The sequence below is a fragment of the Bos javanicus genome, chromosome 10, assembly GCF_032452875.1.
Source record: "Bos javanicus breed banteng chromosome 10, ARS-OSU_banteng_1.0, whole genome shotgun sequence".
Lineage (NCBI taxonomy): Eukaryota > Metazoa > Chordata > Mammalia > Artiodactyla > Bovidae > Bos > Bos javanicus.
This window is the reverse complement of record NC_083877.1, coordinates 55,393,042-55,418,734: the sequence shown is the minus strand read 5'-3', so window position 1 is coordinate 55,418,734 and position 25,693 is coordinate 55,393,042. Positions and strand designations below refer to the sequence as shown.

The window sequence follows — 25,693 nt, the reverse complement described above, 5'->3', positions numbered from 1 at the left end:
AGTTTCTTGCCTCTACGGGCAATTCCCACTGAAGTGCACAACTAGAAGCCTTCATCGGCCAATATTACCAGTAAGAAAGGGTTTAGTGCCAGGCCCTGAAGAGGGAATCTAAGCGGAGCACCGTAATACCCACTATGCAGTTGGCCATTCATTTTCAGTACTCTATTGAAATCTCATTATACAAATCAATTTATTTGTACATTCAGTAGGTAATAGAGAATTGGGGTATTTCCAGTTTGGGAAAGTGTGGCTGTTGTAAATACTTTTTCTGAACAGTTCTGTATATGCCCCCTGGTGAATAAACGCAAGGATTTCTCTAGGATATATGCCTGTAAGTGGAATTACAGAGAGTTAGGATATGTGCATAATTTACTCTACTGGAAAATGCCAAGCTGTTTTCCAAAATGGTTATGTATTTTACAAATTATAGCCCTTTCATTCAATGGTGCAGTTCTGTCAACTGAGGTTTATTCAGAATATCTATTCTATTGTTCAGAAGACAAGCCATCTTTGATATCACTTCCCTCCTGGATAAAGTATTAAAATAACTTTTTTTTTTTAATTTGGGCACATCCAGCCAAGGGAAACTACCCTTAAAATAATTTTACCCTGCAGAGGTTAGCAGAATTCTAAGAACTCTATTGAGTTGTGCTCTTATATAACATTTTTCTCTTAACTGTGGGCAAAACCTGTGACTTGCTTTTAGCCTGTGGAATATGGCAAAGACCATAAACCTAAGATAAAAACTTAAACCTATGATTGGATTATATGTTAAAGATAAAGGGTTTCGAAGATGTAATTAAGGTTCCTAATCAGTTTGACTTTGAATTAATGAAAAGCAGTATTACACTGGGTATTACCTGACCTAGACAGGTAAGCCCTTTATAAACAAGATTGACCTTTTCTGAGGTCAGAGAGATTGGGAAATCAAGTGCCATATATTCTATAAATATAAGGAAATTAATTCTGCCAACAGTCATGCAGGCTTGCATGGGAACTCTGAGTCTCAGATGAGCTCCCAGTCCTGGCCAGCACCTGGATAGCAGCTCTGTGGGACACTGAGCAGACAGTTATGCTGTGCCTCAACTCCTGACCCCTGGACACTGTGTGAAGATAAATGTGTGTTGTTTAAAGTTGCTAAACTTGTGCCTCAACTCCTGACCCCTGGACACTGTGTGAAGATAAATGTGTGTTGTTTAAAGTTGCTAAACTTGTGACAATTTGCTGCAAAGCAATAAAAAATAAATATACCTGCTTAGCAGCAAAACTCTTTTTTTTTTTTTCAACCACATCTCTTTACTTTCCCCATCTGACTATTCAGTTTCTTGGGTCTTTTGTATTTGGAGTGAAAGACTTTATTATTTCCATCTTTAAGAGAATCCTTCATTCATTGAAAAGAGACTCTGAGAATACTTCAAATTCAAACTGTAACATTGTATCCAGTGGTAACTTCTTCCTTTTGAAGAAATTATATTCATTTTCCATGAATGAGTGTACCTGTAGGAACCTGTTAGAGAGAAATTATGTATATCAATTTCAAGGACTAAATATCTAAAAATTGCTTTCCTGAAATATCTAAGAATAACTTGGTTTAAGAGAAAACATAAAGTTTTTGCAGGCTCCTTTAAAGACAGAAAAGGCTTTGAGAAGGTAGCAATGACAGAAACAAAAGAAAAATGAGGATGATGCCTGAAACATAGGGGGAAAAAAATGGAGAATTTAAATTTTATAAAGAATGATGGGCTCATCATATCACAGATCAAAGCAGAATGGTAAAACAAACTTAAATTCAAATAGGAATGATATATTTTATTCATACTCACATGTAGTTGATGAAAATGGATGCTCTTGTCATAGTTGTGGTTCTCTGGAAGTAGAACTTAGCAGAACTTGTAGGTAATTCATATGAGACATGAGCCCAGAAAAGAGAAGTTGAGTGTGCAGGAAAAATGAGATAAAGAAGACAGAGAAGCAATAAAGGTACATCATGAGTTGATAATCTCTCAGTCACCTGAGGCTCTGTTCCTTTGGAAGTCCATTGGGAAATTACAGGGCACATACCTCAGAATTGTCCCAGGGGTTGATGGGGAGTTTGGTGGGTTAAATGGTGTCACCCAGGACTTCAGAATGTGAATTTACTTAGAATAAGGACCTTTGCAGTGTAGCTAAGGTAAGCATTTAGAGATTAGTGTAAATCCAGTGGCAGGTGTTCTTGTAAGAGACAGAAGACACAGTAACACATAGAAGAGGTCGTGTGACCATGGAAATAGAGATTGGAGTCAGTGTATCCACAAACTGAAGAAGATCAAGGGTTGCCCCCTGTCATCAGAGTCAAGAAGAGAACCATGGAAGGAATTCTTCCTGGCAGCCTGCAGAAGGAACTAATCCAGTTGGATTTGATTTTGGATTTCTCAGTTCCAGAACTGTGAGAGAGTAAATTTCTTTTAAGTCTGCAGTAATTTGCTACAGCAGCCACAAAAAACTAATAGAGGGAGGCTGAGCTGTTGACCTCTCACACATCTGGGCCACATTGAATGTGATGGAATGCCCTTCTGTGACTTTATACAAAGCACCAGGCATCTTGTCAGAGAAAGGTTGCAGCAAGTGTTTGAGGTGGGACCCTGGTGGCACACGTGAAATTACTCACTGGACTTGCAGTGAAATCAAGCGGGCTTAGAAGACATAACACGGACGTCCACAAGCATCTGCTTCACTCTTCCAAGCAGAAATTTAGAAAACCCGATCCCTTTTGTCCTGTGATTCTACCATCTTAAATGTGGTGCTAAAGTGGCTGTGCTTTTGCATAGAAAACTGGAAGGGAAAAGAACACAGAGGGTTGTACATGCGTGGTTTAAAGGCTTAAGCGCTTCTGTTGGCTAGAACTCAGTCATATTTCCCCAATACCTGCAAGTTCAGTTCATTTCAGCCACTCAGTCGTGTCCAACTCTTTGCGACCCCATGAATCACAGCACACCAGGCTCCCTTTCCATCACCAAACAGAAGTTTGGAACCCAAAGGCCTCTTTTCATTTCACACTGCCAATCTTTTGTCCAAACTGATATCATTTACTTCAGGTATCTATAGAAATTCTATTAAACAAAAGCAACACCCATGCTTCTAAGACCTTTACCTTAGAGTAAAAGTCATGGGCTGTAGGACAATGAAGTTAATATTCTTAAAAGTTGTTTTGTTTAGATGAAAGGAACCACAGAGCACACCTATATGATTCTTACCAGCCCCCTTTTTTTTTCTAGCACAAAAATTCTCAGAGGAACATCTTAAATATTCATAAACCTCTCAGAAACCTTGCTTTAGACATCTTGTGCAACCATCAGTTCAGTTCAGTTCAGTCACTCAGTCGTGTCCGACTCTTTGCAACCCCATGAATCGCAGCACGCCAGGCCTCCCTGTCCATCACCAACTCCCAGAGTTCATTCAAACTCACGTCCATCGAGTCAGTGATGCCATCCAGCCATTTCATCTTCTGTAGTCCCCTTCTCCTCCTGCCCCCAATCCCTCCCAGCATCAGAGTCTTTTCCAATGAGTCAACTCTTCCCATGAGGTGGCCAAAGTACTGGAGTTTCAGCTTTAGCATCATTCCTTCCAAAGAAATCCCAGAGCTGATCTCCTTCAGAATGGACTGGTTGGATCTCCTTGCAGTCCAAGGGACTCTCAAGAGTCTTCTCCAACACCACGGTTCAAAAGCATCAATAGAGTCATGCTAATAAAGTACCCTGGATTTGATACATTCCCTGAAACTCTCTCTCACATTGAAAGTTTTGTCCTCTAGAGGGATTAAGGATGAGAACATTTTTGTTTTGAACCCAGGAAGTCCTAGTTCCTTTATATATCCTCCGAATTCTGCTTGGAAAATGATTCATTTGTTTTTCAGTCCATCTCTCTTTCAGCTTTATCTTATTCTATGTGATGTTAAGAAACCACTTGACATACGCCTTATTCTGCTGAATCTACCAGTTCATATTGTATCTTCTTCTTTCTGTATTAATTGCAGGTAACAACTTTGACAAATTTTCCTTGCTAAATAACAGGAGTCACCCTTTATCTGGCTTAAAATAACAATTTCCTCACTGTCCTTCAAGTTCTCACCAGCAACTCTTCTGCTTTCACTAATAATCTTCTTGAAGCCTTTCTAACTTCTGCCTACCATTCAATCCCAAATCAATGCCACAGGTTTTAGGTTTTTAACATTAACACCCCACTTCCAGCATTAAATTCTATTCTAGTTGACAAACCACTATAAATCTTAATGGTTTAAAACAGTGACAGTAGCTTAGTTTGCTCACAAATCTGCCATGGTCATAGGTTTGGGTGCATCATCTCTGCTCCATGCTGCTCTATCTGATCGTGCGTGACTGGAGTTGGAGGATCTACTTTCAACACTCATACGACTAACAAGATATGCTGCTGCCAGCTGGGAACTGCAGATCTGTTCTTTTCCACATGGACTTCTCCGTGGGGCTACCTGGGTGTCCTCGCAGCATAGTTGCTAAATTATTAGAGGAGCTGGTCCAAAACAGAGGAAATGGGAGTTGCTAGTTTCTTCAAATCTCATTCTGGACACATGCATAGGTCATTTCTGCCATATTCTTTTGGTCAAAGTCTCCCATATACAAAGGAAGACAATACAGGCATAGTTTTTAATGAAAGGATTATCAAAGAATTTAAAGGCATCTGTAGCCATCCACAGTAGTTAAGCTGTGTACTCAAGGAAAAGGGGAAACAAATCTGGTGAATAGTTGTCTTTTTTCTGACACAACATATTCTATCCTTTTTAAGCAGTAGCCATATCCTCAGTGGGTATGAAGTTACAATTATACAAGGTAAGTTTTAGAGATCTGCCATATAGCACAGTGCCAAGAGGTAATAATACAGTTGTTTGTTGTTGTTTAGTCACTGAGTCGTGTCTAACTCTTTGTGACCCCATGGACTGTAGCCCACTAGGCTCCTCTGTCCATGGGGTTTTCCAGGCAAGAATACTGGAGTGGATTGTCATTTCCTTCTCCAGTGGAAGTTCCTGACCCAGGGATCGAACTTGAGTCTCCTGCATTGAAGGCAGATTCTTTACCATTGAGCCACCTGGGAAGCCCCAGTAATGTGGTGGTTGTTGTTCAGTCACTAAGTTATGTCCAACTCTTTGCAACCCCATGGACTGGAACATACTAGTTTTCCTTGTCCTTCACTATCTCCCAGAGTTTGCTCAAACTCATGTCCATTGAGTCAGTGATGCCATCCAACCATCCCATCCTCTGTTATCCCCTTCTCCTCCTGTCTTCAATCTTTCTCAGCATCAGTATCTTTTCCTTTTTTCCAATGAGTCACCGCTTTGCATCAAGTGACCAAAGTATTGGAGCTTCAGTTTCAGCATCAGTCTTCAGTGACTATTCAGGGTTAATTTCCTTTCGGATTGACTGGTTTGATTTCCTTGCCATCCAATGGACTCTCAAGAGTCTTCTCCACCACCACGGTTTGAAGGCATCAGTTCTTCAACACTCAGACTTTTTTTATTGTCCAGTTCTCACATCCATACATGATTACTGGAAAAACCATAGCTTTGACTATACGGACCTTTGTAAGCAAAGTAATGTCTCCGCTTTTTAATATGCTAAGTTAGTCATTGCTTTTCTTCCAAGAAGCAAGGGTCTTTTTAATTTCATGGCTGTAGTCACTGTCCACTATGATTTTGGATCCCAAGAAAATAGTCTGTCACTGTTTCCATTCCATATCTCTGCTTTTTAATACCAATAATATGGTATTGGGCATTAAAAATTTTGTTGAGAGGATAGATATGGTGTCAAAGGCTCTTTGTGAGAAAAGGACACAAGGAAAATTATGGAGGTGATTACTAGCTTTATAACTTTGCTTTTAGTGATCATATCATGGATATATACACATGTTCAAACTCATCAAACTGTACACATCAATAAAGCTATAAATAAAAAAAGAGGCTCCAAGTATTTATAATCAACTTACTGTCAAGTGATCAAAATTTAAGTGTTCATCTCTATGAATTTAGTTACAGGCATATAATCATAGAAAGTCTATTAAAATGAAACTCAGGTTGTGGTCAGTTTTTAAATACAAGATGAATAAAGGATTTCTTGTATACCTTTAAGTGACTGGAGGTTTATAACATTTGTAGAGATCTAATACTTAGACATTTTTCCTTATGTTGTACTAAAATCGCTATTGAAAGTTTTACTCACAAGTCCTAGTTTTATTTTCTTGACCAAACAAGACAAATGCAGTTTCTCTTCTCATCTCTTTCTATACCACAGCCCACCACGTATTTGAAGTCAGCCGTCACGGTGCTCCAGAGTGTCATCTCACTGCTAGTAGTTCTTTTAAATATTGATATCCTAAATTGAAAATAAATGCCTTCTAGATGTGACCAGTTACATTTTTCCTTTTTAATACAAGTTTAATTCATGTAAAGAGAAAAGGAAAAACTATTAGTTTATACATTAAGGTAGTAATATTTTATGTTCATGAAACTGTCTTATGCATCTCTCTTGGAATTCAAACAAGAACCTTGTCAATTAGCAGAGCATTTACCATAAATTTAATTAAAGGTGAGTATTCACTTCTTACAGTAATAAATGTCTCTTACTGAAGATGTTCTACCCGTATACTCACTAGAACTATCAGAAAAATAGGATTAAACAGATATACTCTGATTTCAATTTTAAGCATCCAAATTTGAAGAAATTAATTCCTTGTCCAAGTTTGGACAAGTTGATGTAAGTTCATAACAAAATATCAGTTTCTGACTTCATGTTGTTGTTATTTTCTATTAGTTCATGTTGTTAAGTAATTTGTATATTTAAGGTCTACATTCAAAGTTATAACAATTTATAGTTATGTATGTAGATCATTAGCCATTTGTAGTCTGTTGAAATTCAAGGAACTATTTAGAGATTTTAAAAATCACTCAGAGTATCCAAACTTTTAAGTGCGTTTTTGACAGTTTAACTATCAGTATACCTCCGACTTACTGAAGCTGAAAGGACCCAGTGAAAATTCTCTGTTTTATTGTTATACTGTAATACAAAAATACTAATATTTTTAGAATTCAAGGAAATTGAATAATTTCTAATATTTTTAGAAAACAAGGAAATTCCTTTTTTTTTCCTAACTAGGTTAACATATTTTTTAGGTTTATAGATACTCTTATTAAGAATATCAGGTGCTCTATTTTTTTCTTCAATTAGCAACCATAAATTAGGTTTTTTGGATACAACAATAATTTCCTAGGGAGAGTTAATTTAAAAAGTAATGTCTACAGAAGGATTAGCATAGCAACATATCAACACCTGGAAGGAGCACCACATGAATATCCTCGAAGTTATTTCACCTCGTCTTAAAATTAGAGAGCTGTGTAGTTGGAAATTTGTCATACATAAAGATAAAGCAGAAATCTTCTCTTACCACACAGAATGCAAAATCTAGCAACCTATGACCAGTATTAGTATCTGAGAGGTACTGTATCATTCTTCCTTTAAAAAAAAAAAAAATGAGGCCTATTTTTACCTGACTTACTGACAGTTTAGTAGTGAAGTCTAGGAATATGAGAATTTCAGGAGAGCAGAGCTGTATGTATTAAGTCCAGACTCCCAGGTCATAGCTCTAGTTATCTTGACTTAGTAGATCTGCACAAGGACTCTAAAATCAAATGTATGTATTTCTAATAAACAACTGAGGTGATCTTGATGTAGATAACCCATGGATCAGACTTAGAAAAGCACATGTCAGGGGCAGCTTTGCATATAGTCTCAGATTTCACTGCTTGTTGTGATTCTTTTAAGTTTTCTGCATAACTTATAATTCACAATTTCCTAAGGCATTTTTGCTATGGATTTTAAAAGCTATTTATATAATAAATTTTGGTAGTTTGAATATAAACTCTGCCCCAGCTATTTCAGAAGGGTAAAAATGGCACACCTTTATCTGTGATGAAAGTAAACTCAAGTTATGCACACCTAGCCAGAATACTCAGGGCTATTCATTCCGTGTATGATCACAATCCAGCTCATTAGAGAATCCAAGCAATCAGTCTCATTCAGAGTAATTTCTAGAGTCTTTCCCATTCACGACCAACATTTAAGTGACTTACTATATATCAGTAAAATTCAGTGGTGAAGAAGGCATTTTTGACAATGGTATTAAAAATTAATAGTGGATAAACCTTTGAAGTAGGTAGATAAAAGGTGTTAAACTTGGAAGTGGTCTAAGTAAGGGATGAATTGAACTCTACCATAGGCAAAATAAGAAAAATTAAGTAATGGGAAATACTGGCACCACTTAAAATGAATGCCCCATTTTTATTAGATCTTAAGATGTATAAGACTTAGGTCTTCAGTTACAAATGTGAATTTTCTATGTAGCAGTGACTTTTAAGCCTTTAATTAGATAAAAGGGTCATAAGCCCTGTGGATCAATAACTTAATTTGTCTTTATGCCTTAACAAACGAAATCCAACTCTGTGTTCTGCTTTTTAACTGAGTAATTTTTAACTTTAGAAGAGAGGTTGAGTGAGGTAGTCTCTCTTTTCAAGGTCTTAGTTTTCTGATTCTGTGACCTTCTGTGATCTTGTTGTTTAGCGGCTAAATTGTGTCTGACTCTGTGACCCCACGGACTGCAGCTCGCCAGGCTCCTCTGTCTTCCGCTGTCTCCTGGAGCTTGCACAAATTCATATCCATTGAGTCAGTGTGCCATCCAACCATCTCACCCTCCATTTCCTCTTCTCCTCCTGCCCTCAATCTTTGCCAGCATCAGGGTCTTTTCCGGTGTGTCAGCTCTTCACATCAGGTGGTACTGGAACTTCAGCTTCAGCATCAGTTCTTCCAATGAATATTCAGGGTTGGTTCCTTTAGGATTGACTGGTTTGATCTCCTTACAGTCCAAGGGACTTTTTTCAAGAATCTTCTCTGTGACCTCGGGACCACTTTAAACTATGTCAAGCTCAGTTGCCTCATCTGTTAGGCTGTTTCCTCATGTATAAAATGCAGTAAATGTTTCTGTAGCCTTTCCAGTACTATTAAGACAGTGTGACTCAAGAACAAAGAAAGGAGGTACAGCAGTGTGGGTTGGTCTGTGAGCTCTTGGCTGTTAAGAAGTGAGCAAAAATGATACGCATTTACTTGTGTGTTGATTTAAACTTCTTTATCTCTTTCTCTCTTATCTTGTCTGTGGATAGTCTAGTTGATTTTACTCCAAACGCAGGATCCCGGGATCTAGTTGAATGCCTTTGTGCTGATAAATAATTGTAGAATTCTCTGATGTGCTAACCAAGTTTCTCATACAGTTAACAGTTAATACATCTTCAGTCTTTCTTCTGTTTTATTTTCTTCCTCTTCTAAAAGGTGAAAGCCTCCATGAAATATTTTCACACCTTCTCTTTTTTTGTTTTTTACTTCTTATCACACCATGATCAGAGATTCACATCATTTTCCTTAAGTGTAATCAAATAAGAATTTAGCCTTCCAGAATTACTAAGATAAGCAATTTTACTGATGTCATTCAGGATACTGTGTATCATGTTGGTGGTTTTCTATATTTGAGCAAGTAGAGTGGGAGTCTCTGGAGTGTTGGGAACTGCACTTTCTGGATTTCCTATTATGTCCATGTCTGGTTGTCCATCCTGTCCAAAACTGAGTGGAATTAAACCAACACTAATTGGGAGAAACAAATAAAGGGACTGCAGTCATATGAACTGTAGGGACTAACTAGAAACTTTAGTAAGAACTTTTGGGACATTGGATACTAATAATACAATAGTATCAATTAATAAAACTCTATAAGTTAGGAGTTTGGGATTAACATTTACACAATGTTCTATATAAAGTAGATAAACAACAAGGAACTATTATATAACACAATTCAGTTCAGTTCAGTCGCTCTGTCGTGTCCGACTCTTTGTGACCCCATGAATTGCAGCATGCCAGGCCTCCCTGTCCATCACCAACTCCCGGAATTTACCCAAACTCATGTCCATTGAGTCGGTAATGCCATCCAGCCATCTCATCCTCTGTTGTCCCCTTCTCTTCCTGCCCCCAGTCCCTCCCAGTATCAGGGTCTTTTCCAATGAGTCAACTCTTCACATGTGGTGGCCAAAGTATTAGAGTTTCCTCTTCAGCATCAGTCCTTCCAATGAACACCCAAGACTGATCTCCTTTAGGATGGCCTGGTTGGATCTGCTTGGAGTCCAAGGGACCCTCAAGAGTCTTCTCAACACCACAGTTCAAAAGCATCACTTCTTTGGCACTCAGATTTCTTTATAGTCCAACTCTCACATCCATACATGACCACTGGAAAAACCATAGCCTTGATTAGACGGACCTTTGTTGGCAAAGTAATATCTCTGCTTTTGAATATGCTGTCTAGGTTAGTCATAACTTTCCTTCCAAGGAGTAAGTGTCTTTTAATTTCATGGCTGCAATCACCATCTGCAGTGATTTTGGAGCCCCCCAAAATAAAGTCTGACACTGTTTCCACTGTTTCCCCATCTATTTCCCATAAAGTGATGGGACCAGATGCCATGATCTTCGTTTTCTGAATGTTGAGCTTTAAGCCAACTTTTTCACTCTCCTCTTTCACTCTCATCAAGAGGCTTTTTAGTTCTTCTTCACTTTCTGCCATAAGGGTGGTGTCATCTGCATATCTGAGGTTATTGGTATTTCTCCCAGCAATCTTGATTCCAGCTTGTGCTTCTTCCAGGGAACTATATTCAATGTCTTGTAATAACCTATAATGGAAAAAAATCTGAAAAAGCATAGATATCTATATTTGTATGTATATCTGTTGTTTAATATTAATCCCATGTACCTCAAACTAACAGAACATTGTAAATTAACTATACTTCACTAAACATGGTTTAAAAAAGAAAGCTCTAAAATGGAGGGGAGAACAATTGGCAATTAATTTAGAACCAAACCTTCTTTGTGCCTATAGCTCTCAAACTGCAGATGAATGCTAAGCAGTTGTGAGAGTCTCAAGAACACAGGGCATGTGCAGGGATTTTACATAAGCATTGATAACTTTATTTTCTGAAAGTATTCATTCTCATTCAAGATAGAGAACTCAGAATAAAAATCAGCCCATTATTATTGGCGGGAAATAATGTTTGTCATCTGTGTCTATAAACTACATAACCAGGTCTTAGAGTTCAGAATATAAAGAGCAAACCAAAGCTATGTGTTTTAAATGTGATCTACGTGTTCTGTTTTCAGTAACAAAGAGATCAGAAATAAGTTAATCCTCAGTTTCTTCATCTCTGAAGTGAGGGTTTTAATGTTTGGCTTTGATATTTGAAAATCATTGAAGATCACCCAAATGAGAACTAACAGAGGCTGTTTATTCAGATCTTGCTAAAAGAGGGAAGGCAGCCAAAATCACTTTTATGTGGGAGAGACCCAAAGGCAGGCAGGAATGTGGAAAAGCTTTATAGTGAAAGGCAAGGAAAGTTTCAGGGCTAATATGACTGGAGTTTGTTGGCCTGAAGAAACTGGGAGTCACCTAACTAGAAGGAGGCTCAATTAAATGGCAAAAAATAGATTTTGTTTGTTAAGGCATAAAGATATAAATTAAGTTATTGATAAACAGGGTTCATGATCCCTGTGTCTAGTCAAAAAGTTTGAAAGTCATTGTTACATGGAAGCATTAATATTTATAACTAATGACCTAAGTCTCCTTATATATCTTAAGATCTAATATAAATGGGGTATCCATTTTAAGATGGTGCCAACATTTCCCATTACTTATTTAAAAAAAAAAAAAAAACTTTTTTGCCTATGGCAAAGTTTAGTTCATCACTTAGACCATTTGCAAGTTTAACACCTTTTATCAACCTACTTCAAAGGTTTTTCCACTATTAATTTTTAATGCCACTGTCAAAAATGCCTACTTCACCACGAAATTTTACTAATACATAGTAAGTCACTTAAATATTGGTTGTGAATGAGAGAGACTCTGGGAAGTTACTCTGAATGAGACTTAGTGCCTGGATTCTCTAATGAACTGGATTGTGATCCTACACAGAATGAATAGCCCTGACTATTCTGGCTACATCTACATCAACTTGAGTTTACTTTCATCACAGATAAAGATGTGTCATTTTTGCCTTTCTGGGATAGCTGAAGCAGAGTTTATATTCCTACTGCTATAATTTATTATATAAATAGATTTTAAAACCCACAACAAAAATGCCTTGTGACAGTGTAAGTTAGAAGTGAATATAAAGCGTAAGGAAACTGGGATCATTGACCAAATCCTAACCATTCTGGGATGGCTATTGCAAAGTTGTGGTTTGACTTCCAGACTGGTTGCTATGGAGACTGTGGGTCAGATTTCTGTCATGTGTAGTCTTAAAGACCATATTCGGTCTTTAAGGCTGACAGCTTTGTTGTGAGGATTGACCATGGAATGAATTGGAAAGATGCCTCTGTTGCTGCTTTTGGAGGTGGTAGAAGTATGACAGTAAAGGAAAGTATGAGCTTTCCTAGTGGCTCAGTGGTAAAGAATCCACCTGCCAGTATTGGAGACTTGGGTTCGATCCCTGGGTTGGGAAGATCCCTTGGAGAAGGAAATGGCAAACCTACTCCATTATTATTACCTGGGAAATCCCATGGACAGAGGACCCTGGCAGGCTACAGTCCATGGGGTCACAAAGGAGTCAGACACAACTTACTGACTAAACAACAACAAAAATGGGGGGGAATAGTATCTGGGGGAGAGACGCAAGAAAGCTGCTCCACTCATGTAAAAAGCATTCCACCTGCTTTCCCTGGGCTATGGGAACTTTACCTAGAGTAATTGTGTCTAATCCTGCCTAAGTGTAGGCCAATATAAATGTTCTTCTTTCTGGATGATAAACTGTCCACACTGCATCACAGACATCTCAAAACCCTTGAACATCTGTAGCTTTATGTTCTGCTTCCAAAACCATTTTAAAAGTTCCAATTTTTCTAACCTGTCATCTACTAGAGCTAACATGTCCTTATCTCCAAAGTATGAGAAGATAAACAGACAACTCAGAGTCAGAGGAAATTGCAAACTTATTATATGAGAGCTATCTAGTTCATGTTTTAATATTATCAATAATTTGCCAGCCTTTTGTTATATTTTAAAGCTTATTTCTTTTTTTAATACTCAGGCTCACTACTATTTCATTTTCTTTTGTGTCCTTTTATCCACTCTGTCCTGATTTTCCTAATTCCTATCGTCTGTAAGCCTTGTTGCCAAAACTTTCAAGACATCACTTACCTGACTTGAACAAAAACCATCTTGATCTGTACACTAGTGCAGTCAGCCGCTGCATGCACACAGACTCTGTAAGCTCTTTGCAGAGATGTCACAACTTCATTATCTTACCTGAGGAATCTTTTCTTAGCTCTTCTCAACCTCCATTCTGGAGCCCTTTGGTCAGTTGTGTATGACTCTTTGCAGTCCCATGGACTGCAGCTGGAGCCCTTTATCTGATCTCTATTCCTGCCCCCATGACCTGAACACCTGGACACAAACCTCCTCCCGTATTCTGCTGCCCTTCCTTTCTCCTCCCTCTTCTTCCTAGATCTACTCCTCCATCGTCCCTCTCATTTCTCTTCTTCCTTCCTCCGGACCATAATACATATTTGTTTCAGAGCTCCAGCCATTCCTTTTTTTTTTTTTTTACTTCTTTTTTTTAAATTTTATTTTATTTAACTTTACAATATTGTATTGGTTTTGCTATATATCAAAATGAATCTGCCACAGGTATACATGTGTTTCCCTTCCTGAACCCTCCTCCCTCCTGCCTCCCCATACCATCCCTCTGGGTCGTCCCAGTGCACCAGCCCCAAGCATCCAGTATCATGCATCGAACCTGGACTAGCAACTCGTTTCATATATGATATTATACATATTTCAATGCCATTCTCCCAAATCATCCCACCCTCTCCCTCTCCCACAGAGTCCAAAAGACTATTCTATACTTCAGTGTCTCTTTTGCTGTCTCAAATACAGGGTTATTGTTACCATCTTCCTAAATTCCATATATATGCATTAGTATACTGTATTGGTGTTTTTCTTTCTGGCTTACTTCACTCTGTATAATAGGCTCCAGTTTCATCCACCTCATTAGAACTGATTCAAATGTATTCTTTTTAATGGCTGAGTAATACTCCATTGTGTATATGTACCACTGCTTTCTTTATCCATTCATCTGCTGATGGACATCTAGGTTGCTTCCATGTCCTGGCTATTATAAACAGTGCTGCGATGAACGTTGGGGTACACGTGTCTCTTTCCCTTTTGGTTTCCTCAGTGTGTATGCCCAGCAGTGGGATTGCCGGATCATAAGGCAGTTCTATTTCCAGTTTTTTAAGGAATCTCCACACTGTTCTCCATAGTGGCTGTACTAGTTTGCATTCCCACCAACAGTGTAAGAGGGTTCCCTTTTCTCCACACCCTCTCCAGCATTTATTGCTTGTAGACTTTTGGATCGCAGCCATTCTGACTGGCGTGAAATGGTCCTCATAGTGGTTTTGATTTGCATTTCTCTGATAATGAGTGATGTTGAGCTTCTTTTCATGTGTTTGTTAGCCATCTGTATGTCTTCTTTGGAGAAATGTCTATTTAGTTCTTTGGCCCATTTTTTGATAGGGTCATTTATTTTTCTGGAATTGAGCTGTAGGAGTTGCTTGTATATTTTTGAGATTAGTTGTTTGACTGTTGCTTCATTTGGCAGAAAGACCGAAATATAGATCAATGGAACAAAATAGAAAGCCCAGAGATAAATCCACGCACATATGGACACTTTATCTTTGACAAAGGAGGCAAGAATATACAATGGATTAAAAACAATCTCTTTAACAAGTGGTGCTGGGAAAACTGGTCAACCACTTGTAAAAGAATGAAACTAGGGCACTTTGTAACACCATACACAAAAATAAACTCAAAATGGATTAAAGATCTAAACGTAAGACCAGAAACTATAAAACTCCTACAGGAGAACATAGGCAAAACACTCTCTGACATACATCAGAGCAGCATCCTCTATGACCCACCTCCCAGAATATTGGAAATAAAAGCAAAAATAAACAAATGGGACCTAATTAAACTTAAAAGCTTCTGCACAACAAGGGAAACTATAAGCAAGGTGAAAAGACAGCCTTCAGAATGGGAGAAAATAATAGCAAATGAAGCAACAGACAAACAGCCATTCTTGTCAAACACTTAAATCCCTTTCCAACTGCATGGCCCTCCAGTAGTAAATCCAGCACCGTTTCCTTGATTTCTGAATCCAGTCCTGGAGGGAACTCATGATGGTCCTAGATGCTCAAGGACCCACCCTCAACAGTGCTCCCAAGCTCCCTGGCAGGTCCATCTGGGTCCAACTCAAGGTCTGCTCTTGTTCCTTGCAAAAGCTGTTTCGAACTTTTGCTCCTTACTTCTCTTACCTCAAGATAAAAATTCCTTGCTCTCCTTCCTCATCATCAATGAGATTTACCTGCAAGACTCTATTGCCTGACCATGCTCTTCATTTATATTTGAGGGTAATCCTCCCACATTAACTCTGGATACCCAGTTTCTCTCATTTCAGTAGGGGCCTCACTCCCCTATCTGCGCTTCTCTTTCATAAAGTGATATCCTTTTTTCAGACTTTCTCTCCAAGGTTTTGCCTCTGGCTGTGTAGTCTCCTCTCTTGTTCTCTTTGAGTAATCTTGTTTACTCCATAGTTTTAGCTACCACACACATCCTGGAAGTCCTCAAGCTGTGTCAGTCGTTCAGGGTGCTTCCTAAACTACTGATTGGTTTACCTGATTACCTTCTGGATAGTTCCATTGACTTCTCCCTCCCTCTCTTTTTCCTCACCATTTATATAATGAATTATATTTATTTTACTTAACTATTTCATAAGTATTTTCATAAGCCTATCAATTTTATTTATTGGCTATTTCATAAGTATAATATTATTAAACTTCCTGCTACTGCCAAATCATTTTTTAAAAACACAACTGTAATTATGCATTCTCATGTTCAAAATCATATAATAGTCCTCATCAAATTTAGTATAAATGCAAATTCCTTGGTATGAAAAAAAGGTCCTTCAGTATTTGACACTTGCATCTCTCTAGCCTTTCTTTTCCCAAAGTATACTCAGAGGAACACTTTTTCTGTGGACGGTTTTACAAGATGGAACGTGGGGAATAGGAGAGGGGTGAAGGGCTCTATCGAGTTCAAATGCATTTGAGAGAGTAATGTTCAGTTGATAACTTTCAGACTATTGATTCTCAACTGGTGCTGATTCTCAAAAGCGCCAGATTTTCTTGAGACTTCATTATATATGCAAAGTCTTAAGCTTCACCCTGGACCTGCTGAACAAGGAACTCTGGGCGTAGAGCCTACCAGTCTGTGTTAGCACACCTGCCCAGTGATGCTAAGAAACACTAAGGTTTGGAAACCACTGTCTTAGAGATGCGTGTTAACATCTTACTACAAGAAGTCTGGAAATAAGTCGTTTGTTTAAGCAAACATTTCCTCAATTTGAGCATTGACCGTGTGTGTGTGTGTGTGTGTGTGTGTGTGTGTGTGTATAAGATACTCATTAATATGCTTAGAGAAACTTGTCAAAAACCTGAAGCCTTACATTACTAGTAATTCTCTATTTAGCTTTGTGTGCTTTTGTATTTAAATATCCTATCCTTGCATCATTTTACTAAAATCTTCCCCCAACCCTTGTCTGGCCAACTCCTTAGAAGAGATATTTCAAAATATGCTTATAGAACCGATACATGGGATGGCACAGAAATACTTCATAGCAACCTTAGAAGTGTTGCTTCCTCCTGCTACTGTTATTTCAATTTTTTTTTTCATGTAATGGTTCTCTCTGTTTATCGATCTCTTCTTAATGGAGTATCTTCATATTTTCTTCTTTGATATTGTGAAGTATAAAGTACATCTTATCAGCTTGTCTGTACAAGCTTCTTGTATTGGAATATCCTTTATCAACATAACAACTAGAAGCTTTTCTCAGTTGATCCTACACCCTGGTAACTTTCTACTTTTAAAAAATTATCTCCCCATTATGCTCTCATAGTCTTTCTTTCACATATCTTTCCTCAATTATCTGTTAACAAGATAATTTTTAGTCACTATAAAACTAATGGCAATGTTAAAATTGACATACTAAGTCATAGTTTTATAAACCTATTGTATTTTATTTGTCTAGGTTAAACTATGTATTATACCTGTATACAATATAAATATGTATTTTAAATATTTTTCTTATAAATAGTAATTAATAAAGGTTTTAGTAAGTAATTAATGTACTTATTACTAGCTTTCAGAATTTCCACTGCCATTATATTTTTTCTAACCATAATTTCAAACGCTCTAGTAAAATTCTCAAATAGTAATAAAGTGTTCCATGGTGGCTTAGTGGAAGAATCCACTGGCCAATGCAAGAGATGTGGGTTTGATCCCTGGGTCGGGAAGATCCCCTGGAGGAGGAAATGGCAGCCTACTCCAGTGTTCCTGCCTGGGAAATCACATGGGCAGTGTAGCCTGGCAGAACACAGTCCATGAGGCCACAAAGAGCCGGACATGACTTAGCAACTAAACAGCAACTTAGCACAACTGAATTCCTCAGCAATCAAGTGAGTATCCTATGTATTGGGTTGGTCAAAAGGTTTGTTTGCGTTTTTCCACAAGACAAAAGAATGTTTTGGCCAACCAAACACATGGTTGTACTCCATCCTTTTAAACATGCAATCTATTAAAATACACTGCTACTGCTAAGTCACTTCAGTCGTGTCCGACTCTGTACGACCCCATAGTTGACAGCCCACCAGGCTCCCCTGTCCCTGGGATTCTCTAGGCAAGAACACTGGAGTGGGTTGCCATTTCCTTGTCCAATGCATGAAAGTGAAAAGTGAAAGTGAAGTCACTCAGTCGTGTCCGACTCCTAGCGACCCCATGGACTGCAGCCCACCAGGCTCCTCCGTTCGTGGGATTTTCCAGGCAAGAGTACTGGAGTGGGGTGCCATCCCCTTATAAAGCGTGGTTTGTGATACCAATATGTGATACATAAAAACTAATGACAGTATCCTTTGGTTTATTCTGATGCATCATATAGAATTTTATGCAAAATAATGTTACCAGCTATAATCCTTTAGTGGTATTAAAAAAGGAATGGAAGTATGCTTTGTGACAGTTAAGGGACTTTGGAATTTGAGAACATCTGGTTCTCAGGGCCAGATGCATAAGGTTTATTAAGATCCTTTGAAGACTACTTTTAGTTCATTCTCGCAATTTGAAGTAATATGTGCTAACCACTAGTCTTTTGACTAATCTCAGTCTTCAGCTTTTAATATGTTACATTTTGAGCTTAAAGGTAAATGAACAGCACTTGGAAGTACCCTAGGAAAATTTAAGTCCCTGAAGGTACATTATAGTCTTTGTATGAGGTCTGGAACAACACAGGGTTATATTTAACTTCAGTGAGAACAATAATAGTGTGATGACTCATCTAAATCTGGTTACATATGTTGGGCATCATTAGAAGATATGCATATAGTCATTCAGCAGAGGGTGCCTGATCTTTGGAAAAGACACAGTAGTTGAGTAAAACAAATGATTCTTGTTTAGTTGCTAAGTCATGTCCGACTCTTTTGTGACCCCAGGGACAGTAGCCTGCCAGGCTGCTCTGTCATGGGATTTTCCAGGCAAGAATCCTGGAATGCGTCGCCATTTCCTTCTCCAGGGTATCTTCCTGACCCAGGGATTAAATCCACATCTCTTGCATTACAAGTGAATACTTTACCACTGAGCCGTCAGGGAAGCCAAATGATTGGACCAAATAAAATCTAATCCACCTTTTGTATGAGAGACCATGAATTTCCCGAGCTACCAATTGGAGTTTTCAAATATCCTGGACCTACAAGCTTATAAATACTTCAGCAAAAATAGTCAAGGAAGCCATATGCTTCCCACTTATATACTTGAGTGAAAATTGTCTCCATCTTCATCTTTTTTTCCTAATTTTAAAAAGTAAATGTAAAAGAAGTGCTGTAAGAAAAATACCCAATGAAACAAAACAACCAGAATAATTTACCTGTACGTTTGAAAGAATTGCATGTGTTGAGTATGAAGTTTATATGTGAAACATTCAAGAGTATTATACTATTTTGATCTCACTGTAAATTTAGATCATTCAGACGACACTCCTTCTAGAGGTGACAGTGGAGAATTCATTCAGTGTGATAAATTAAGCATTCCAATATGATTTAAATATACCTATATGCATATAAAAAAACTTACAAAGTTAGAGTTAACTTAGATGTATTTGTGAGTGGAATGAGAGAGTTCTAGTCCATTCATGTAACTTTATATCTATAGAATTTATCAGTACTGACTTTGTAACCAGCCTTTCTTGAGTTCTGCCCACATAAAACAGTGTGACTTTTGAAAAAATACTTAGGCAGGACAAATTTTAAACACACACCAGTGTACACACAGAATTCAAACTTTGGCCTTGGAAGAAGTCACATAAAAGGGATAAACTCTATAATAATAATTCCTAAGATCATAAACTGCAATAGAGGAAGATAAACCTCCATCCCAGAACCAAAGCATTTGGAAATCCAAGCCTGGCCGTTGTGACTTTACCCTGTGGGATGCTGTTCAATGAAGGGAGAAAACCTGAATGTACTAACTTTGGCTCACATGATCTGAGAGTTGTTCATAGCTCTCTTTATCTGATCCTCCTGTTTGACAGTGATTTCTAACTAAAGTCATGCCCTTTAACCTTTTATTTTGCATGTTGCCTGACCTTCTGAGCAGAGTAAGAAACAGGACATTCCTCGGGAAGATCAGGGACCAACCACCAAGAATTTGGATTTTTGGCCCCAGCTTATTACACTGATGGTCACTATTATTGATGAGGATAAAACTGCCTACACTCCTGTCCTGAATCAGTAAGTACATTTTTTTTTGTTAATAAATGGATTTTATGCAGCTAAAATTAAGGAAACATAAACTATTTGAAGTACAGCTTATACTCTCATGACAATGACAGACTTGTCCAAAATTAAGCTATAGAAAGAAGTATTTTCTACTTTCATCAATAAACATCAATTCAGTGATAGTATGAATTTTTAGTTTCAACCCCATCGAGTGTGATTATTTCAATATGGAAACAAATATGTACCCCACATTTATTTTTATTTGATGTAGAAAAATTTCCTCTTTCTACTGTCTTAGAAAAAATGCCCTCTTTCTACTGTCTTAGAAAAATGCCATCCCCCCCAATGTTAAAGAGCTCGTATTAAACATATTCCATTGTGACTTTTTAATCATAAGGATTTGGCCCCAAACGTATACTTTCAAAATAGTTGTGTTTGCTGGATTTAACAAATTTAATGCATTATTTAAGAGAACAAGCCCATTATCTCAAATAACCTAAGCTTATGCTATCATGCATAGAATTTATAAATTCTATGCAGGTGAATTAAGGCAGGTAGGGTGACTGCAGCCATGAAATTAAGATGCTTGCTCCTTGGAGGAAAGTTATGACCAACCTAGACAGCATATTAAAAAGCAGAGACCTAACTTTGTCAACAAAGGTCTGTCTAGTCAAGGCTATGTTTTTTCCAGTAGTCATGTATGGATGTCAGAGTTGGACTACAGAGAAAGATGAGTGCAGAAGAATTGATGTTTTTAAACTGTGGTGTTGGAGAAGACTCTTGAGGATCCCTTGGACTGCAAGGAGATCCAACCAGTCCATCCTAAAGGAGATCAGTCCTGGGTATTCATTGGAAGGACTGATGTTGAAGCTGAAACTCCCATAATTTGTCCACCTGATGCAAAGAGCTGACTCATTGGAAAAGACCCTGATGCTGGGAAAGATTGAGGGCAGGAGGAGACAGGGACGACAGAGGACAAGATGGTATCGCTAACTCAATGGACTTGGGTTTGGGTGGACTCTAGGAGTTGGTTGATGGACAGGGAGGCCTGGCGTGCTGCGGTTCATGGAGTCGCACAGAGTCGGACACGATTGAGTGACTGAACTGGAACTGGAAAGGTAGTAAAGCAGACGAATTAAAATTCATGGCTATTCTAGAAGAGTCTGAAATGAACAACTTACCAAAATTCCACTAGCTATGAGACCTTGGGCAAATTATCTAATTTCCTTGGGTCTGCTGCTGCTAAGTCACTTCAGTCATGTCTGACTCCATGCGACCCCATAGACAGGAGCCCACCAGGCTCCCCGTCCCTGGGACTCTCCAGGCAAGAACTCTGGAATGGGTTTCCATTTCCTTCTCCAATGCATGAAAGTGAAAAGTGAAAGTGAAGTCACTCAGTCATGTCCGACTCTTCGCGACCCCATGGACTGCAGCCTACCAGGCTCCTCCGCCCATGGGATTTTCCAGGCAAGAGTACTGGAATGGGGTGCCATTGAAGTTTCCTCATATATAAAATAAAGGCATATTATTACATAATATCCAAGACCCAGTCCACCTTTAATGTTGCGCCTTTAGGATTTATTTCACACCCACACACTGAGAGCTATACAACCCAAAATAACAGCTGACTCTGCCAACCAGGCATTTGCAGACTGCTTAATGAAGAGAGTATTTTGACTTATTGGTCATACCTGAAATGATGTAGGAATAGCAGAAATAGACAAACCATGAAGTACATTCAGGCTTAATATGGAAAACTGGTTTTATTGTTTCTTATTTTCTATACTGGTCAGATCAGATCAGATCAGTCACTCAGTCGTGTCTGACTCTTTGCGACCCCATGAATCGCAGCACGCCTGGCCTCCCTGTCCATGACCAACTCCCGGAGTTCACTGAGACTCACGTCCATCGAGTCAGTGATGCCATCCAGCCATCTCATCCTCTGTAGTCCCCTTCTCCTCCTGCCCCCAATCCCTCCCAGCATCAGAGTCTTTTCCAATGAGTCAACTCTTCGCATGAGGTGGCCAAAGTACTGGAGTTTCAGCTTTAGCATCATTCCTTCCAAAGAAATCCCAGGGCTGATCTCCTTCAGAATGGACTGGTTGGATCTCCAAGACAGGGTCAAAAAGCTTGTGTGTGATCCAATTGAAATTCTAGTTATAGAAGAAATACATGTAAATACTCTAATTTTTATCCTTTTATGTTTCTTTACCACCAATATTCACCTGCCCCAAATTTCTTCTAAATGTGGAGAAAGTGGTTCTCTCTGGTGTGCAGGGATAGCATCATCAGGTTTGCTTTTACACTTTTGTTTTCCCTTTTTCCCTTATATCCACATTTTCTGCCTGATGCCAGAGTGTATCATGATGAGCATCTGTAGAGACTTTGCTCTTTTATTTCTTCTGATAGCTCAGTACTAGATCTGCTCTTTTAGCATATAACATCCTCATTTCATCTTGGGTGGCTTTGAGCTATTTTCTCATTTATTCTTTGGACTTTTCTTGAAGAAAGAGTAGATTTCCTCAAGGTAAGGAGATTAATAACTTGTTTCAAGACTGTGCCTTTGGGCTGGGGTAGGCCACTTGATAAATGACCATGGAATGAAGACAAATATCTGCTGAGAAATGCTAATTAAAAGTTATTTGAAAGAATTTATTTTTTTTTTATGCCATAAATGTGAATATACTCATGAATAATGGGCCACCAATTTAGGTTTTTTTTTTTTTTTTTTAATATGTTATATAAGATTTATTATAGGAATTGGGTTCTGCAATTACAGAGGTTGAGAAGGCCCAGGTCTGCGGACAGCCCTCTGGGGAACTAGGAACTCTGTGGTGTGATTCAGCATGTTACAAGGCCTGAAAACCAGGACTCCCTTCCTAGGTCTGAAAGCAGGAGGATATGGAGTTTATTTTTTTATTTTTTATTTTTTTAAATCTAATATTTAAAGTCAAAAGTGCAAATGAGATCAACTAAGTAGAACCTATCTTCTTTTTTTTTTTTTTTTTATTCAACTTATGCCTTTGAGCCTTGAGATACATTTTCCTTCAGATCACTAAGTTGAGTATCAATTACTGTTTCCTTTAACTAATGGACTTTTATTTTGTAGATCATGTAATGATATGGCTGGAAGCATCTGTGATGGGTAGAAAAATTTCTCTCAGTATTTTTTTTTTTTTTCATTCAATGAAAGAATTTATTTTTAATCAAATTTTTTTTTACATTTACCAAATATCATAAATTAGAATATATTAAAAGATACATTATAAAATCATGGAATCAAAGTTTCCCAGAGTCATCTTTAATCATATACCATTGAAAATATGCAAAGATTTTTAGTTCCTTTTTTGTTACAGTATTAAAGGAAGTAGAGGGAATATATTTACTTATGCCAAAAATAAATTTTAAATTATGGGCTACATTGAGTCTTCCAAGTATAAAAACAAGCCATGACACAAAGAAAGATATGTCTTTGCTTTTTATTTATTAATAGTGTCAGAGTTTAGAGTCACTTTTTTTTCTATGAAAACCTAGCTCGAATAAACCTGAATATCATCTCTTAGGAATCTGTATTTTACGATTATATTTACTCAGATTTTGATAATTTTCTAAAGATGTTTTGCTTACTAAGGTTCCTTAAGGAATCAAAATTCCAAATCATTCCAAAATTCCTTAAGGCGTTAGTTTCTCATATCATTAAGTCTCTGTTTTAGGTGAACTCACTTGGATAGCGAGGTGTGACCTTAGTGGCTGATGTTTGTTGTTGTTATGAAGTCACTCAGTCACGTCCGACTCTTTGCAACCCCATAAACTGCAGCACTCCAGGGTTCCCTGTCCTTCACTGTCTCCTGGAATCTGCTCAAACTCATGTCCATTGAGTCGGCCAATGTTTGCAGTTGTCTAATTTGATGAGATTTCCATTGATGCATGTTTCTTTATTTGCACGTGTATCTTCACATTTGTTGCTGTTCAGTCTCCCAGGCATGTCTGACTCTTTGCAACCCCATAGACTGCAGCATGCCAGGCCTCTCTGTCCCTTACCATTTCCTGAAGTTTGCCCAAGTTCATTTCCATTGCATTGGTGATGCCATCCAGCTATCTCATTCTCTGATGCCCTCTTCTCCTTCTGCCCTCGATGTTTCTCAGCATGAGGGGCTTTTTAGTGGGTCATCTGTTCTCATCAGATGACCAAAATACTGGGTTTCAGCTTCAGCATCAGTCCTTCCAACAAGTATTCAGGCTTGATTTCCCTTAAGATGGACTGGTTCAATCTCCTTGCTGTCTAATTGACTTTCAGGATCTTCTCCAGCACCATAGTTCGAAGGCATCAATTCCTTGGCATTTCACCTTCTTTAAAGTCCAGCTCTCACAACTGTATGTGACCACTGGGAAGACCATAGCCTTGATTATATGGATCTTTGTCAGCAGAGTAATGTCTTTGCTTTTCAATACACTGTTTGTCATACGTAGCTTTCCTGCCAAGAAGAAAGTATCTTCTGATTTCATGGCTGCAGTTACCATCTGCAGTGACTTTAGAGCCCAAGAAGAGGAAATCTGTCACTACTTCCACCTTTTACCCCTCTATTTTCCATAAAGTAATGGGGCCAGATGCTATGGTCTTAGGTTTTTTTTTTTTTTTTTTTAATATTTAGCTTTAAGCTGGCTCTTTCACTCTCCTCCTTCACCCTCATCAAGAAGCTCTTTAGTTTCTCTTCACTTTCTGCCATTAGAGTGGTATCAGCATCATATCTGAGGTTATTGATGTATCTCCTGCCTATCTTGATTCCAGCTTGTAACTCATCCAACCCAGCATTTCTCATGATGTGCTCAGCATATAGATTAAACAAACAGGGTGACAACAAACAACCCTGTCTTACTCCTTTTTCAGTCTTGAACCAATCAGTTGTTCCTTACAGGGTTCTGACTGTTGCTTCTTGGCCCGCATACAGGGTTCTCAGGAGACAGGCAAGATGGTCTGGTATCCACATCTCTTTAGGAGCTTTCCACAGTTTATTATGATCCATGCAGTCAAAGGCTTTGATATGTAGTCAATGAAACAGAGAGAGATGTTTTTCTGGAATTCCTCAGCTTTCTCTGTGATCCAGCGAATATTGACAATTTGATCTCTGGTTCCTCTTCCTTTTCTAAATCCAGCTTGGACATCTGGAAGCTCTTGGTTAGCATAATGCTGAAGCTTAGCATGTGGAATTTTAAGCATGACCTTACTAACATGCGAGATGAGGTCAATCATTCAATGGTTATCACATTTTAGTAGTACCCTTCTTGGGAACTGAGATGAGGATTGACCTTTTACAGTCCTGTGGCCACTGCTAGGTCTTCCATATTGCTGACATATTGAATGTAGCACCTTGATGGCATCATCCTTTGTGGTTCTGAATAGTTCTACTGGAATTCTGTCACATCCACTAGCTTTATTAACAGCAGTGCTTCCTAAGGCCCACTTGACTTTGTTCTCCAGAATGTCTGGCTCTGGGTGGCTGATCATACCATCCTAGCAGTCTGGTTCTTTGGATCTTTTTTGCACAGTTTTTCTGTGTATTTCCATCTCTTCTTGATCTCTTCAGCATCTACTAGGTCTCTACCATTTTTGTCCTTTCTTGTGCCCATCTTTGGGCAAAATGTTCTCTTGATATCTCCAATTTTCTAGAAGAGATCTCTAGTCTTTCCCCTTCTGTGGTTTTCTTGTTTTATACACTGTTCATTTTAGAAGCCCT

At 38.3% G+C, this 25,693-nt stretch overlaps 1 protein-coding gene across 1 annotated transcript in view; it reads left to right on the top strand.

The window, feature by feature from the left end:
* UNC13C (unc-13 homolog C) overlaps nt 1-25,693 on the top strand; it is a 657,134-nt gene that overhangs the window by 402,188 nt on the left and 229,253 nt on the right. Inside the window, exon 17 of the mRNA XM_061431239.1 lies at nt 19,837-19,970. Coding sequence (XP_061287223.1) covers nt 19,837-19,970 — 134 coding nt within the window. The remainder of the gene's footprint in view (nt 1-19,836; nt 19,971-25,693) is intronic.